The 16,951-nt window shown below is 45.6% G+C and overlaps 1 protein-coding gene across 1 annotated transcript in view; it reads right to left on the bottom strand.

The window, feature by feature from the left end:
• Window positions 1–641: 641 nt before the first annotated feature.
• LOC126542655 (SURP and G-patch domain-containing protein 1-like) overlaps window positions 642–16,951 on the bottom strand; it is a 41,928-nt gene continuing 25,618 nt past the window's right edge. The window contains exons 9-12 of the mRNA XM_050189794.3: window positions 13,714–13,870; window positions 11,797–12,049; window positions 8,416–8,545; window positions 642–756 (exon numbers count right to left, since the gene is read on the bottom strand). Of these exons, the coding sequence (XP_050045751.1) occupies window positions 730–756; window positions 8,416–8,545; window positions 11,797–12,049; window positions 13,714–13,870 (567 nt within the window). The 3' untranslated portion in view covers window positions 642–729. The remainder of the gene's footprint in view (window positions 757–8,415; window positions 8,546–11,796; window positions 12,050–13,713; window positions 13,871–16,951) is intronic.

Genomic DNA, 16,951 nt, shown 5'->3' with positions numbered 1-16,951 from the left:
TCTTCTTCGGGCATCCAGATTTTCTTGTCTTCCCATGGCAGCAGCATGTACGCACGGAGTAGGCAAGAGGTGTGTCGCTGCACCGGATGTTCCGAGCTTTTACTTGCCTGCGACACCACGTGACATCAGGTTACGTGGCTCGGTGCTCTCGCAGGTGGTTGCTAGGCAACGCGAGGCGGCGCACAGCTGGGCTGAGCTTTCTGGCAACGCTCCACAGCGTAGCTAAAGCTTAAACAGCTTTGCTGTTAAAACATAAGTACCAGTGCTAAACAGACGCTCATTCAGGCCATATAAAACACAATGGATCACAGCAACAAACAGCAGGAATTTTACTTGCGCTTGAAAGACGAATGAAAACAAGCACACGTAGTTAAATGCTTTGGGCAGCAAATGAGTTAAGGTTGCCAAAAAGCCTGCATAAAATGTTTCTGACGCATAGGATGGAATTAAAATGGCACGCTTGAGCAAAGTATTCATTCCAGCCAACATTTATACAGAAGAAAGGGTGCTGTATGCTCAACCTTGCAAAAAAGACTGGCAAATTATTCTGCTTGATTGCCATAAAAAAGTTATGCTATCATGCCAGTTCTTGCTAAGCAGAGTAGCCAAAAAATTTGCTTTCATAAGTAAAGAGCTGAAGCTGTGAGCATAGCATCTTTATTTGGGCAAAGCTTGGAATTATGTACAGGAGCAAACCATGGCTTCAACGTCTGTGCTAGGCTTGATGTCTCAGTAATATGGCCGTCTTGGGTTATTCTGAAAAACAACCAAGCAAAAGCAAGCATTATCAACCACTGTTTGTCAAAACAACTAAATCAGACAGGACAAGAAAATAAAAATGGAAGTCTAGCTTGGCCTCTGCATATAACATGCTATTAAACAAGCACACCGTAGCAACATAGGTAGCTTTGGTGCATACAGTAGAATCTTATTGACACGAATCTCTTGAAATGACAAAAAAAAAATCATATCACTCAAAATTCGTATCACCTAAAAAGCATATTAAAAAATCAGGAAATGAACCCTTCATTGATGAATGTTGCCCGCAGGCAACGTGCCAAGAATACTTTTTTTTCGTTGCTTACTTTTGGTATTGAGCATAAAGTTTCTGGCTAAATGTCTTTGGCCAATCCTGGATGACGGCAGCAAGCATCATTTAGAGCAGGAACACAGGATGAGGAAGAAGTTTGGCACGTGACTTGCTTGCTCTGAAAGCACCGTCAGAAGACGGACCAATCTGGCTACAGTGGTGTGCCACACGTGGTGTAAATCAAATGAAATGTGCACCTATGATTCACATAAGATCAACGCTGTTTGTAAAAAAATTCAAACTAAGATTTAGGTTGCTTGAGCTAAAGCCCACTTCCAGTTTCCATCTTGTTGCTGAAAAACTTCCAGAAAAGATTTTTTTCTCTTAGTTGATTACGTTTACTCTCAATGTGTTTTGCATTATATTTAGCTAGAAAATAAACATTTATTACGGGTATTTATATGTGCCGTCATTAAAGGGTTAAAGCAACTAAATGCAAGCACACCTTAACCCTTTGAGGGTCAATGACGTAAACATACGGCGCCACGAACAAGTCCGAAAATGGTCGATGCCGTATATTTACGGCGCCGTCTGTACGTTTAAAAAGCGCGCCCATTTCCTAACTTTTTCTTTTCTGTCATGTGCTGCCACTATGTGGGAATACAGGGAATTTTTTTCGTGTGCCTCCCTCTCTCGGTTTGCGTTGCATGGTTTGTTTTAGCGCTAGATCACTCCTGCGCGTTCACTCCCGCTCGCGCATTGGCGCTGTTAAGAACGGTGTTAAGGTGCAAGTTTGCCAGCCAGTTGGACAACGGCGTCAACTTTTCCTGCAACGCCACCGCAACCCTCTAGCCACACAGCATCACTAAGTCTACTGTGTCCGCAGGACAATGCGCCACGTCCGCTGCTCTGCGTCGCGGGATTGCCGAGATGAGTTCGATGAACCAGGCTTTATGACTGAACACGCCACAGCCGACCTGGTCTGCCGCGAGCGGGAGAGTTGCCGAGGGAACGTCTTTGGAGGCTCCTTCCCACGCGGCTTTCAAGACACAAGACAATGGAGCACCAGCGGCCGCGCTGCGGGAGTGAGCTCAGGGAATAAGATGCGCCTTTCCTGACGTCCGAGTTCTGCGAAGACCGTCTGACATCGGCAGGGACCGTGAACCTGTGCGGAAGTGTGTGTGTGTGTCTAAGCCCTCCCGCAGAGAGGCAGTTCGTCTAATGGTCGAACGTTTCCCTCACCTAGGGATCGAGGGAGGACCAGCTGTTTATAAACCGCTGTTGTGCGGCTGCTCAGTGTACTTTCTCTCGCAGTCATGCTAGACTGATGGACTGCAACGTCCTTATGTAGATACTGTAAATAAACCCATATTCCTCGTTCTCTATGAGAAGCAGTCCTTCCTTTCAACAACGTCCTCAGCGTGGATAAGTTGGACGACGGCATGTGCCAGCTACTATCTAATTCATGCCCGACTTCAATCTTGACAACTGGTTATGAACGGTGGGATTGACCTCCCAATCCTCACAGCGCTCGCGCGGGCGGTTGGCGGTTCGAGTTTTGTTTTTGCGGGCGGTTTCGGCTTCTTGCGCTTGCAAAACTGATGGCTTTCTTGTTACTAACCGCTCAAAGGGCAGCCGCCTCTTTCTCGCTCGTTCAGTGCTCACAGGGTTGCGCATAGGAAGGATGCCACCGTGCATGCCTTTCTGCTGCTTTTTTTTTTTTTTTTTTTTTTTTGACACTCGCGAAAACTAATTGCCTCTGGTTGGCGATAAGATGAAGATTAGCGGGAGATTGTCACACGTTTTGCTTTTTTGACGGGCACACAACCACAGTTTTCTTGAGTGCGCGCACCTACGCAGTTCGATTACGCTATGGCTGTACACATTAGATATTAGTGTAAGAGCAGGAACGTTTGAGTCTTGCGAAGTATTCTCGTCTGCGCATTTTCAAGGCCTTGAACTATGTGTATAAAAATGCATCAAACTTTTAATTCTTATGAGTTTATTTCCTGTTTTTATTGTTGTTATTCACGAATGAAGAGTACATAATACCAACGCAAGATATTTTTTTTCACTTTACGGTCACCGTAGAAAAATTGCGGTGAATATTTTTCGAAATAAGTCCCTAAGAAGAATTGAAATCTGTAGTAAAAAAAATCGGCCCTGGGTGGTAGCATATGTTGAAAAGAAATCTACCCTCAAAGGGTTAAAATTCTTTATTTGAGCTGAAAGAGATCTCGGATGTCTTTCTGCTTTATTTATTTGCAGCATTTTTTGATTGCATAAGAATGGTCGCAGGTGCTGTCACTGACGTCGTCCGCGCTGTTAGGATACCTAGTGTGTAGGCAAGAATCATGAAGCGTTGCATACTGGCCAATTTCCTCACGTTAGCCTCACCGCAATAGTCATGTTCTGCGGTGAAGCATACTCGAAGTATTATCGTGGTATTATACTGAAGCCTGACAAGAGAGAGAGAAAGATAAACTTTACTGAAAGAATAATCAGAGTTTTTGTGGGTGACTCCTGAAGAATTGTGCTCAACATCGATGTAGCGAGTTCTAGCTCCTTTCCTAAGCCCAAGCAATTCTTCAACTCTTCATCCACTTTTCTCAGAATTTCTATCTTTGCTTAGAAGGAAAGGGAAGCAGTTGAAGCAATGAGTTTGCTTATGCGTGCATTAAAGAACGCTGGACACGCCGCCAATACCGAGACAGCTCGAGTGGCAATAAGGAGATGGAGCATGCACGCCCAAGCACACACATACGCACAAATCAAAAAGCTACTTTTACTTAATTATTTTTGGGAAGGGGCGGAGGAATATACACATAGGCAGGGCGAAGGTGAGGTGGAATGACGCGGTCACCCTGACACTATGAATGCGAAGAGCACATCAGCGCGGCCTATCAGGAGCTCAACCAGCTCTGCCAGTCTGAAAACAGCCCATGCCTCGCACCAGCAGTATGTGGTGGTGCCTCACACCTTGCCAAGCCAGTTTGAGACAGTCGGGGCCTTCTTGGCGGCTTGGTTGCTCATATCATCCACCGCAGTGCAAAAAGCAATTCGCAACACACGAAATTTAGCACGCTGTAATGAATGTGAGCTTGAACTTTTTAAAAATTTGTATCTGCCGTGATCGCATCGTTGAGATTCTATGGTATGCACTCGCATCACAAACACGCACACATGCACATTCATGTGACAGTAACTGGAACAGTGGCTCATAAAGCAGCACAATTTTTTTAACATGCATTACATTATGCCAGTTCACTTGGGCAACGCACAGCAAACTTTAATATGACTTCACTGAAACAAAACACCAGTTTAGTCAAATATCAGAACGGTGCAAAAAAACAACACAGGCACCATTCTTAAAGGGTCCCTGAAACAGTTTGGCCAAAATTTGTAGACGCTAAGGGTACAGCCAGTGGTGTAGTATAGAGGAGGGCCGGGAGGTCATGGGCCCCGGGTGACAGTTGGGGGGAGGGCGTGTCATATATGTCTGAAGACCCCATCATTCCTCCGGCTTGACTGGGCGTAAATGGTAAAGAATGCTCCAGTAACCAGCAGCCCGTGCTCATGTACCCAATGTACCAGATGTGTAGCGCCGCAGAATTGTGGACTGCAGCTTCATCAACATACTACGTAATAATTGCACACATGTGCGAGCTTAGAAGTTTAATTCGCTAAGTGGTCACTAAACTACTCGCCTTAGTGGAATGTTTCGTGTACCCATGCGGTGTACTCATGCTCAGAGTCAACGTCGCTAAACATACAGTATGGGGATATGGCTCTTCGGTCCCCTTCCGTTCAGTCCGCGCTATCTTAAGATATGATATCTTAAATAACTCAGCAAATAAATTAGCAATTATAGAGGAAACATTATAATTCAGGAATTGAGCTCCCAAAGTCATATTATTAACTCATAAAAACATCTCTAAACAAAATCGTTTAGGGTGCAAGAGCCTGCAGTACTTTGGCACTGTGGGCGGCTCAGTATCGCAGTACCGAAAGAAATATGAAATAGTGCGCCAGTAATGTCAATCTCTCTATTCTCTCGATTGCGAGTGCAGACCAACAGTAGCGCAAGCTTTTGCTGGCACGGGCTTCATTGCGGCCTTTTCTTTTTCAAGCGAAGCTCGTGTTGGCTCACATGTGGTGTTGTCGTGGTCCCACAAAAAAAGAAATCCTAGCTACTCCCACAGCGTAGCAGCTGTGGGGAAGGGCAGTTTGATGAGTTGACAGCTGCGCCAGCACCGGAGTGCAAGTCATTGATAAAGATTCTGCAGCCAATCAGAGCAGGAAAAGCGCAGGAAAGGGATTCGCCGCTGCGCCAGCTTCGTTTCCGTTCAGTTAAGTATTGGAAAATGAATGGAACGGCCACACATTGTGTGTTTCCCCGAGGAATGGGCAGTGTTCGACGAGACGAGCAGCAGCAAGAACTTGCCTGCGAAAGCTCTCGCTATCGGCGCGCTGATTCAGCCGTTAGAGCCACTCGAGCCCAGGCAAAACGACAGCAACGAGAAGAAAATCCTGAGCTGAGGGAGCAGGAGGCTGAAGCCATCCGGCACTGTTACCTGTGGGTTACTTTACCGAGACAAAGGGCAGGTGCACGAAGGACAAGCTTCGCTTACTCCCATTTTTCGGCAGAGGAAGGGCTGGTTATTTCTTTTTTTTGCATTGTGAGGCCAGAAATCAACACAAAGTGTGCTCTATTCTATTCCCAACCTTGTGGTGGTATCGCAGCTTGGATAATGACGTTTTCCAATAGCAGCAAATAAAGAAAGGCTTAATGGATCAGAATGAAGAGAACCCGTGATTGTCATAGCATTGATGCCCACACAGCAGGGAAGCAGGTGGCATTTTCTGATAGGGTGGGGAAATCAGTGCCACTGACATGCTACCTAATTTTCGTTTGAGTTCAGGGCTGCCCACGGCCAAAATACTGCAAGCCGTAGTACCTACGATGATTTTTGTAGAGTTGCTGTTGGGCAACATATGACTGTCGGGCTTGAAGTTTGCAAATGCAATATTGCCTCTAAAATCACTAATTAAAACTTTATTAAAACTTTTTGTGTTACTTGTGATCCATATTTTCCATGCTGCTCCATCTGTATTGGCTGCCAAGCCTGAAAGTCTGACAACAGATGTGCAAATGCACTTATCACAAGTTATCAGTGCAGAAAATAAAACAGCGTGTATACCTGTTACACTCGTGATCTCAGGGAACGAAAGCGAAGGTGGGGAGGGGGAGACACGTGCGGTATCCTAAGCGGCTGTGCTAGTGCAGAAACATCACCCTTTTCGACATCACCCTCCTGACTACACTCAGGAAGAGTGCGGGGGGAACAGAATGCCCATGGGCCCTGGGTGCCAGTCGACCTAGCTGCGCCACTGGGTACTGCTATAGTAAAACATTAGTGTCACAATTTAAGTGAAGTGTCCCATATTAAGAGAGCTATGGACGATTACAAGTTACCCTCCTCTCTAGCAATGCTTTTTCTCCTCAACTCGTTTGCCAAGTGTTCGGGGCTAAGCTTTGCTTTCACTGGCTCTGCATCATGATCTGACGTCGTATTGTCTACTTCCGGTTGTCTTGGAGCCAGCGCACGAAGCCTCTCCAACCTCTCTGCTAGCCGCCTGGCAGTCTATTCCCTGCGAGAGCTATCCAAGCAGTGTACATTCTGACGCTCTGTCCCAGCGCTGAGCATGTCTAGTATTCCTGTAACCGCAGGCAAGCTGGGCATTTTGAAAGATGAGCAGAGGTATAAACTAAAGCCCCATGCTAGTGCCGCTGTGATAAAGGGGCTTTAGCGTAATGAGAGCGGCCTGCACGGTGCAGCGGCCTCAAGGTGCATAGTTAACCAATCAAACAAAGATCTACGATTGCTGTAACCAAGCATAAAACATATTAAACATTTAAAAAGACAACATGTTCACGATTATGCTCCTGCTGAATATTTACTGCAGCAGCAAAGCAGAATACACTTTGTTACTGCTAAATTAGCTCTGTGTGTTTGTCTGGCTGAGCTCTGTGCTGCACCGTGCAGGCCGTCCATGTTTGCACCTTTGCTCATCTGATAAAATGTCTCGTCCACTTGTGCTTGCGCATACTTGAATACTGGACACGGTCTACTGAGGTGGTACTCCTCTAGTATGAAGTGATGGCCGCAAACACGTAGATCCTGGCGCCAATTGGATACCGACAGTCCAATGTGTTGCAGCCATTGCACTCGCCTGCTGCCTTGCATAGGGACACGATGTCACAGCTTGACATATTGGCGATAGCTACGTTTGCAGCCCACAACGAAAAAAGGGCAAGCCATGGTGTGTGCAAAAAGAAAGCTCAAGACAAACACTGATCATGTAGCTAGAGTCAACATGGAGCATGATATAACACAAGCAGACGACACTTGCTATGTGCCAGCAGCGCTTGACTGTAGTGATAAGTTGCTATTGTGTATTCTCTTTCTGTTACTTTTTTTTTATAAAACTAGATTGACCAACATTTCAACTATTACAAGCAACATTTTTTCACCATAAAGTTGGATAAATTATCAATGACACGACCTGGATAGCTAATCGGACCGCTTGGCCAACTGACATCTGGTGGGCAATATGTGTCAATTGGGTGTGCCACCGCTGCGATCGGTAGCAATGCACATTATTAAAACCTTATAATAAATTACATGCTTTATGTGGAGCGCTTATATGTGTCATTTAATGATCAGAAGGACCTACCTAAATGACTCAGTGTGTTTGTATGAAATTAGCAAAATTGTTTCAATATACCAAGCTTGAGTGATGAACCACCTAGCCAAGCAGCACGTTTAGTCAATAGTTTAGCCAGCACAGTGAGATAAAAAATCGGGAGACTTTTTATTCGCGCCAACGGGGGGCGGGGGGGAGGGGGCATTCACTGTTTCAACTTCTGGTGGGACTGGGGGAGGGGGGGGTTAACAAATTAGCCGATAACAAATCAAGACCTTTACAAGTCCCTTGTACACAATTACTTGGACATGGTTGAACATTTGTAGCGTTAACCTGTGAACTTAATTTTAAAGCTATTCTGCATAACATAGTACCAGTGAAAAGTTCCATCATTATTGAGAAACCTGGTCAGCCTGCACTCATGGCTGCCAAGGTCTTGCTTCAAAGCCTTCATCATTCATGTATGGTCCACATATTCACCATTGCCCATAACAATATGTATAATTTTAACTTCTCAATGACGAATGCTACAACTTGTACAGAGAGAATGTAGCAAGTACTAGTCAACGTATGTTACTATTACCCATATTACTGGACTTAGTTTTTGTGCAAGAGAGCAGAAGTGCTTGAGAAATGGTCAGCATAACCAGTGCAGAAGGCACAGATGAAAGCCATACCAAAGGGTTTGGACGGAACCTGTAGGCCAGCATCATTCGCTTCCGGTATGCCTCGTACTCGTCATCACCAGCCTTGACATCATCAGGTCGGCCCTGACCCAGACCAGCATTCTCAACAGGCTGCAGGCCCCTGCACAGTCCACAAGTAACTTGTCAATATACAGAGAGAAAACAGGATACAAAGGACTGCACAGAAGCTAAGCTTCCAACAGGGGGTACCTAAAATCAAGCGCCCGGCAATCAATTTCTTCCTCGGAGTAACAAAAACAGATCACAAAGACAATGATGTTATAGATCGTATGAGCCGGAAGCAATTACAGAGTGGAAACATGTCACAGCCACCATTTTTTTGGGCACCACCTATTCTTAATGAACATAACCAATAGTAAACAAGAAACCTTCCCATGTCAAGCACTTCTGATGGAATTAAATGTGAGCGCAGGGATATAAAGGAAAGCAAAGAGAAACAGGTCTCATGTAATAGAAGTCATGAGTAAGCATAACTAGTTTTGGCACCACATAGAACATATACATTGCTGCTGCTTTCACTTCAGACACAAAAAAAAAACAAGACTAAGCTGAACTCAGAATATAACAGCAAATGCATAAGTTTACATAGCAGTGCAGTCCAAAAATATATAGGTGCACTTTTGTGTCAGTGCGAGAAGTAAGGGAACTGAGCGCACTCCACTCACAATTAATAGTAGTTATGACAACAGATAGAGCCAATTACTACTTTGTACAATGAAGCCATAAAAACCAAGGATATGACGAAACACAAGACAATTTTTAATAATCTTTTTGTTATTATAAGGGGACTGCATTGTATACAAATTTTAAAACGTTCACTGCTATGTATGTCACAGGCAGGTCACAGTAGTTATTCCCCCTGTGCTGCTATGCACAGCTTTTCTGTAGTGCGCAAGCAACATATTCACTCAAAACCAATGGAGGGCAAAATTCCTATTCATCTTGAGTGCTATTCCCTGGAGTTTGAGAAAGTTAAAAAGGAGCACTACTCCTCAGTGTGTCACGACATGCAGGAGTCAGTAAAGTCAAACTTTGCTAAAACAAAGTCATATGCAACGTAGAAATACAGTGGAACCCCGGTTATACGTCCCCCGGTTTTGCGATGACCCAGGTTTTAAGACGGATTAGCGCAGTCAAGGCGAAGTTGACATAGAAGCAATGCATTAAAAACCCCGGTTATCTGATGCAATTTTACGCCTGACCTGCGTTATACGACAACCCTCGCGAAGCGCAGGACGGAACGGCGACGCTCGCTGTGCTGAAATATTGCCTTCCCCTCTTCACAATCACTTTCTCCCTCTATTCTCGGTGGCATCACCTCTCCTCGCGTTGGGGAAGCGTCCCCCCCCCCCCCCCCCCCCCCACCAGCAGCCGCCCACGACGCCCGCTGTGCTGAAATAGCACCTTTTCTTCTCCACAATCATTTTCTCCCTCTCTTCTCGGCGGCGTCGCCTCTCGTCGCATTGGGGAAGTGTTTCTCTCCTTCCAGTTTCCCAGCTGCAGATCGCTGACAAGGTAGCGCGGAGAGGCCTAGGTTTATCGTACGTGTTCTTTGTCATAATCCTAGCGACCAGCGTTCAGCGGAGGTTTTGAGTTTTGTGGAGCAACGCGACGCACGATGTCCCGAAAGCGGACAGTTCTGTCGCTTGGCGATAAGCTGAATATTATCGAGGAAGCAGAAAAGCAGCACGGAGTCACGAAAGCCAGCATTGCCCGGGACCTTAAGATACCCGAATCTTTGCTTAAAACGATCCTGGCAAACAAAGCGGTGACATTGCAGAATGCCAACAAGTTCGGGTTCAAGCAGAAAGCGGCAAAAGACGGACAGCATGAGAAGTTAGAAAAAGTTCTCGTCAAGTGGCTGCATCAAGCATGGAGCTCTGCAATCAACGTTGACGGCACCATACTAAAAGAAAAGGCAGACCTCGTGGCATTGCGCCTGGGCATCGACGACTTTCAGGCATCGAACGGGTGGCTGGATCGCTTTAAAAAACGAAACAGGATTGTGTACAGCCACTCCTGTGGAGAAAGCACTTCCGTGGACGTTTCGACGGTGAACGAGTGGATGGAGTTGCTGCAGAGATGATTGCTGCATACAAGCCATGCGACGTTTTCAATGCCAATGAGAGTAGTATGCCGTGCCTGTGCCTACCACATTCACCGTGGTGCGACGGCACATAGACGGCATCTGGAACTTCATCTGTTCACGCGACACTGCAGAGGACCTCCTTTTGGATGTTGCCTTACTCAAGCGAAAGCTCTTGGTTCACGGATCAAACAAGGTCCAAAAGAAACTTACCGACTTTTTTAAAAGTTCGCGCCGGCTGGCGGGAATCGCGGCAGTGGGCAGTGGAGTGCCGTAAAGGTTCATTTGAATAAAGCATGATTGGTACCTGCACTGCAGCATTAATTCTTATCGCATTTACTTTTTCTGGTAATTTGGGTTTCCAAGCCCTGCAGAGTATGTTAGTAGTTCACATTGAAGTTTCTCATAAATCTGTCGGACAAAATAAGTAGCATTTTTATAGGCATAATTTATGTTCGGAGTTTAAGACGCCTGAATTTTACGATGCTTTTTCACTGTCCCGAAAAAGTCGTATAATTGGGGTTCCACTGTACCTTCATTATAGCCAATGTTTATTATAAGCATGTATATTTGTTACATGCTCATATCAGCAAGTCATATTTTAGCTTTACTTCATTATATGGGATAATTCATTGTATCCGTGTTTATTAAATTGAGGCTCGCCTGTACTTCAAACAGTGATGCTGTAGTGAACATGTTGTTAAAAGGACACCGACTAGAAACACTAAATCAGTTTACATTGACCATACACGGTTTCAAATCTCTACTTTGATTAATTTCATGATAATAGGCTGATTATTAGAAAATAAAGTGAAGGTCGAAGCTTCACTTTCAAAATTTTTTGCCCAAACCTCAGCTCTGGAACGCTGTTGTGGCGTCACAGATTTCAATGTATTTTTCCGCATTTTGGCCAATAAAGGACCCTGAACCTTGCCAAGTTCAGTCTCTGCCTCTTTTAGAATACAATGAAGATCATCTTCAATTATGAAACATTAACTAGACTCTAGCAGAGACCATCAAAATTTATTACGTCATGGCAAGCAGGTAAGGAAATTTCGAGGCAGCATTGCCTCTAGTTTTAATCTCTTTTCTGCCTAATAATTGCTCCTCTCGTGGTAGGGGTGGCTGTTTTAGTGTTGTAGAAGGATAATTTAACTGTAGAGCTCAAATAATCTTTTCTCTTTATTGTCCCTTTAAGTAACAGCAGATTACTGTCCAGCTTTCTCGTCATAGCTCGTTTCTAGGAAAGTTGGGACAGTACATACTTGTTGACGGGTGCGACGATGCCTCCACCATCAGCACCCAGTCCCTGGCCTTCAGTCCATCCCAACTTCTGGAGCATCTGGTACCCAACATTCTCCTCAGTCAGTTTGAACTCCTTGTAGTCGGAGAGGTCAGGCGTGCGGCCTTCTTTTAGTGCATCATACTTCTCCATGAACTTCTCCAACTCTTCGGGTGGCAGGAAGTCTCCAATGTGGTGCTTGCCCTTGCCCAACAGTGTCAGCTCATCAGCCCAGGCTGTAGTGGAATTAACCCCACAAATGAGTTTATTGAATTTACATGACTGTCATATGCATGCAATCTTCCTGCTCAGAAAATAGAACAATGCAATATGCAGCCCAGGTCTTGTTTATGGAAATTTATTCTGCTGTGTGTACAAGCCACACACAAGCACGATGCATTTCTGCACATATATCACTGTTCAAGTGAAATTTTTCATGTGGGCCTGCACCTTTCTGCACTGATGGCATATTCTATCCAAGCAAAAGAAGAAGCACAATGTGCACATCGGAACTTGCTTTCCAAACAGCTGAGCCCGAGCCACAACCAAGTCATCTGAATCCAGCTACTAAATATACAAGGACCAACACAACGTATGCAAGGCCACATTGAAGTAATACCCTTCCAATAGGGCCTTTAGGGTTATTGTGAAATAAATAAATAAAAAGTGCTCGCCCTTGCAAACACACTGCACGCTACGTTTTCCCATGCAACAAATGTTCTATGTAGGAGAGGTTTAATTCCAATGAAGATAAGTGTGTGATTAGTAGCGCCATTTCTGTTTCATACAATGATTCTAAAGCACCTATCAACAAAATTGTTACAGCTACTTCATGCAACAAGACTGCATTCTACAACCTATATTTTTGACTTCACAAAATACAGCGGAATCTCAGTAAACGAAGATCACTTAAACAGAGCTGCCCCTTAAACTGAACATCATCCTCATGGTTGGTTGGTTTTGTATTCATGCAATTGTATTCAACTTTGTCTCTCAGTAAATCGAACTCCTGATAAATGTAACCAATTTCCCTGCTCCCTTGGGGTTGCATTTAAAGAGAGTCTACTGTAGAAGGTTGGAACCCAACATAAGTAACATGCAGCTACAAGGAAACTAAAAATAGATTCAAGAGAATCGGTCCACATTTAAAAAAAAATGTTTGTCTTGCAGGGCATAGAAGCAGCTTCTCAACATTTTTTTCTGGTGGGAAGCCCCAGCATGTTACCTCGGTTCTGTGGAGAGGTGGCACATGTGATGTGGGCTTATTGTATCCAGCATCACATTAATGTATCCTGTGTGCAAAGCTAAAATGCTCAATTTCCGCTTTACATGACATTATGATGGCTGGCAATGCATCGGATCTTGGCCTTCGGGTCGGGTTTGTCCGAAAGACGATCTGTGGGAGCGGGAAGTTCTTTAATGCGAAATAACCACTGTATGGCTTTTGTAGTTGGAACAAATGAAACTCTGCTATAACCAAATTAGCAGTTTCAATTAGCCAACCAACGTGAATTAAGATATTTCAAATTACCAGAACTTCACTGCATCAATCAAGGAGGACAAAAGGGGGCAAGGAAAGGTCCACAGGCATCACAACTGTCTCACCTTCTAGTGAATACCTACACTATCAAAATTTTACAACAGTTACCATGCCGAATTCCCCTTCATTTTTGAATGAAACATGACAGTTTGGATCACCACAAAAAATGAATTGCCACAAAAAGCTGCTGCGCAAAATTCAAGGTGGCATCCTCACCAGTTTATCCCTTTTAGTGTACATCCTTTCCAGCCTTATCAAGCTTCTGCTCTTGAGGCAGACACTTTGGTGTTAGTTTACAGGAGTGTAATCTAGCAATTCAGGATTATTTCCTACAACAGAAAACCCAGGCACATCTCACACCTCTAGTCTTTTCCATTTCCATGGCTCGCTTCTTGTGCTCCCAGGTGCCGCCATCTGTCTCCTCATCTGAGTCATACTCGTACTTCACTTTACCAGCACGAGCGCGCGCCTCATCAGCTCGTTTCTTGGCCTGCATCATCTCGAACAGGGCTCGCATCTGCATTGAACACGAAAGAGCCAAGGTCAAAAGATTTCTCAATACAATCATGGAAGCATCAAAGTGAATTATGGTTGCTTCTAAAGTGAGTGACACAATATCCTTAATCTGTCTTTTTTCTTTTTTTGCACATGCTAAAGCATTTTTATGACAACCCAACGAGGGAACCCGTCCCTCCGTCATGTAAGACAATTGCTTTCAAGATAGGGCCTGCAGCAGTAAGCGGATTCCCCTTCGTGCTACCTCTCGCTTCAACACGAACTCATCATCATCATCATCAGCCTGGTTACGCCCACTGCAGGGCAAAGGCCTCTCCCATACTCCTCCAACTGCCCCGGTCATGTACTAATTGTGGCCATGTTGACCCTCCAAACTTCCTGATCTCATCTGCCCACCTAACTTTCTGTCGCCCCCTGCTACGCTTCCCTTCCCTCGGAATCCAGTCCGTAACCCTTAATGACCATCGGTTATCTTCCCTCCTCATTACATGCCCTGCCCATGCCCATTTCTTTTTCTTGATTTCAACTAAGATGTCATTAACGCGCGTTTGTTCCCTCACCCAATCTGCTCTTTTCTTATCCCTTAATGTTACACCTATCATTCTTCTTTCCATAGCTCGTTGCGTCGTCCTCAATTTAAGTAGAACCCTTTTCGTAAGCCTCCAGGTTTCTGCCCCGTACGTGAGTACTGGTAAGACACAGCTGTTACACACTTTTCTCTTGAGGGATAATGGCAACCTGCTGTTCATGATCTGCGAATGTCTGCCAAACGCACCCCAGCCCATTCTTATTCTTCTGATTACTTCACTCTCATGATCCGGATCAGCAGTCACTACCTGTCCTAAGTAGATGTATTCCCTTACCACTTCCAGTGCCTCGCTACCTATTGTAAACTGCTGTTCCCGTCCGAGTCTGTTAAACATTACTTTAGTTTTCTGCAGAAAACAACACGAACTAAGCGGCGAGTACACAGCACACACGAAGCTATCAGCACTCAATGAAGTGTCCCCATCGCGGACTGCGTTCAAGACAGGGCCCACGTGGCCATGTCAAACGCTGCCACCGCTATAGTAAAGTTGATAATGGTTCAACATAGATGGACAAGGCACTAAAAACTGACAATGGTTTATAATGATCGAAACGCCATCAGCACATCTGGTGCCATCACATCCAAGGATAGTTTGCTGGCATCGTCAATTCACCTAGCACTGCTCTCTGCAGCAGTTTGTGCCGTCGCAGCACTGTCATTTATGCTGGTTGGATCAAGCTTCATAACACTGATAATGACACCAGGCTAATAGGTTCTAATAGCGGACCTGTGTTTTGCAGCAATCTTTTATTTCCTATATTGCATAGAAAGTTTTAGTTGCTTTCCTGTTTTTCTCCAAAATACAGAAGGGCTATCCCAACTTTACGGCAGATAGGTTATTGTAAGACCAATCTGTGTGAAAGGTGAAAGGATGATGCATTGTGCGAATAGCACTGCCAGTGCCAACAGTAAAGAGCAGGCGCCGTCCCCTCTGTTTCACTGTCAGGTTCAGCATGATTTGTCACCTGTAAAAGATTTTACCATGTGCAGGGTCACGGTAAGTTCACTCGACGCTCCTCCAATTTTATCCGCTGTCTATGGCAACGCATGCAAGCAGGTTATGACACTTTCGCGCGACCACCGTGTAAATCCAAAAATAGCTTTATGGCAGGTTGTTCGAAGCTACAAAAGGCCGAAGCGTGCCTATGAACAGCATCGGCAACGAGAGACCGTCATTCTGTGCCGCAAGGATGGCAGCCGTGAATATCTTTTTGCCATCCCACACACTCGCCTTCGTATGCAAGGCAGTTTGTTGGTGTTCCAAGTATTGTGCGGCTCCTGCGAATAGATATGTGTTGATTTGGCCCCCAACCGATACTTTAGCTGCCGACATCCCATGAAGTAGCATCGATTAGGAATAATGGCCTCGGCAGTGTGGCCATTATGAAAATTCCCCGTTGGCCGATGCGGCAAATGACCATAAGTCATTGCAGAATGCTTGCCACAGGGTCGCCTTCATAATGGAGCTGGTGGCACCCGCCGCGGTGTCCCTGATGCTGGTATTCACACACCAATACATGGACTACTCTCGCATGCGGAACGTTGTCGTTCCCTCTGCCCGTGCCGCGTTTTCATTTTGATTAATCCTATCGACCAGAACGAACCTTGTACCGACAGAGGTGGCCCAGCCAACACGGTGCCGTTCTGCAAATTGCACCGTTTGGGCGCTGTGTGATCCCCCACCGCATTGGGCCGACATGGCAGTGCAGTGCAGATGGTAGTGCTATCCCGCACGTCCCTAGTATCCGAGTCCTCGGTCTCATCATCTCTACCAACGGCTCCAACGCCTTGGCTCTCAACAAGATCTGTGCCCAATCCCAAAACACCCTACGACTTCTTAAACGTATCTCTAACCGACAAGGAGGACTCAAAGAAGAAAGCCTTCTCCGCCTCGTCCAATCCATTGTCATATGTCACATTACTTACGTTGCTGCGTACCTCAACTGGTACCAGGCTGAGCAAAACAAGCTCGACACCCTCATACGAGGGGTCTACAAGCAAGCACTTGGCCTCCCGCATTGCACCAGCACTGGACTTTTCAACCAACTGGGAGTTCACAACAACCTTTTCGAACTCATTGAAGCCAAACAACGCTCTCAGCTTGAACGGCTCACCCTTACTGAAATGGGCTGCTTTATTCTATCCACGCTTGGCTTCATCTACCATCAGCAACAGGGCCCCAAACAACCGATCCCGACCGACATCCGTAGCTGGATCTACATAGACCCTATCCCTAGAAACATGCACCCTGAATATAACAGGGCCCGGCGCCAAGCTCGGGCCGGAGCTATCATAAAAGCCCTAGCTCACGTACCTGGCGTCACATTTGTTGATGCAGCCCAATATTCCCATGGGACACGATTTGTGGCCGTCGCCACACGTGATGGAGTCCTACACCACGCCTCCAGCGTCACTACCCCCATTGCCGAGACAGCTGAAGAAGTGGCCATCGCCCTGGCCACTTTAGATCCCACCTGTCACACCATCGTGTGT

Source organism: Dermacentor andersoni, chromosome 2 (genome assembly GCF_023375885.2).
Source record: "Dermacentor andersoni chromosome 2, qqDerAnde1_hic_scaffold, whole genome shotgun sequence".
Lineage (NCBI taxonomy): Eukaryota > Metazoa > Arthropoda > Arachnida > Ixodida > Ixodidae > Dermacentor > Dermacentor andersoni.
The sequence above is the reverse complement of the archived record's forward strand: the minus strand, read 5'-3'. Positions and strand labels throughout refer to the sequence as shown.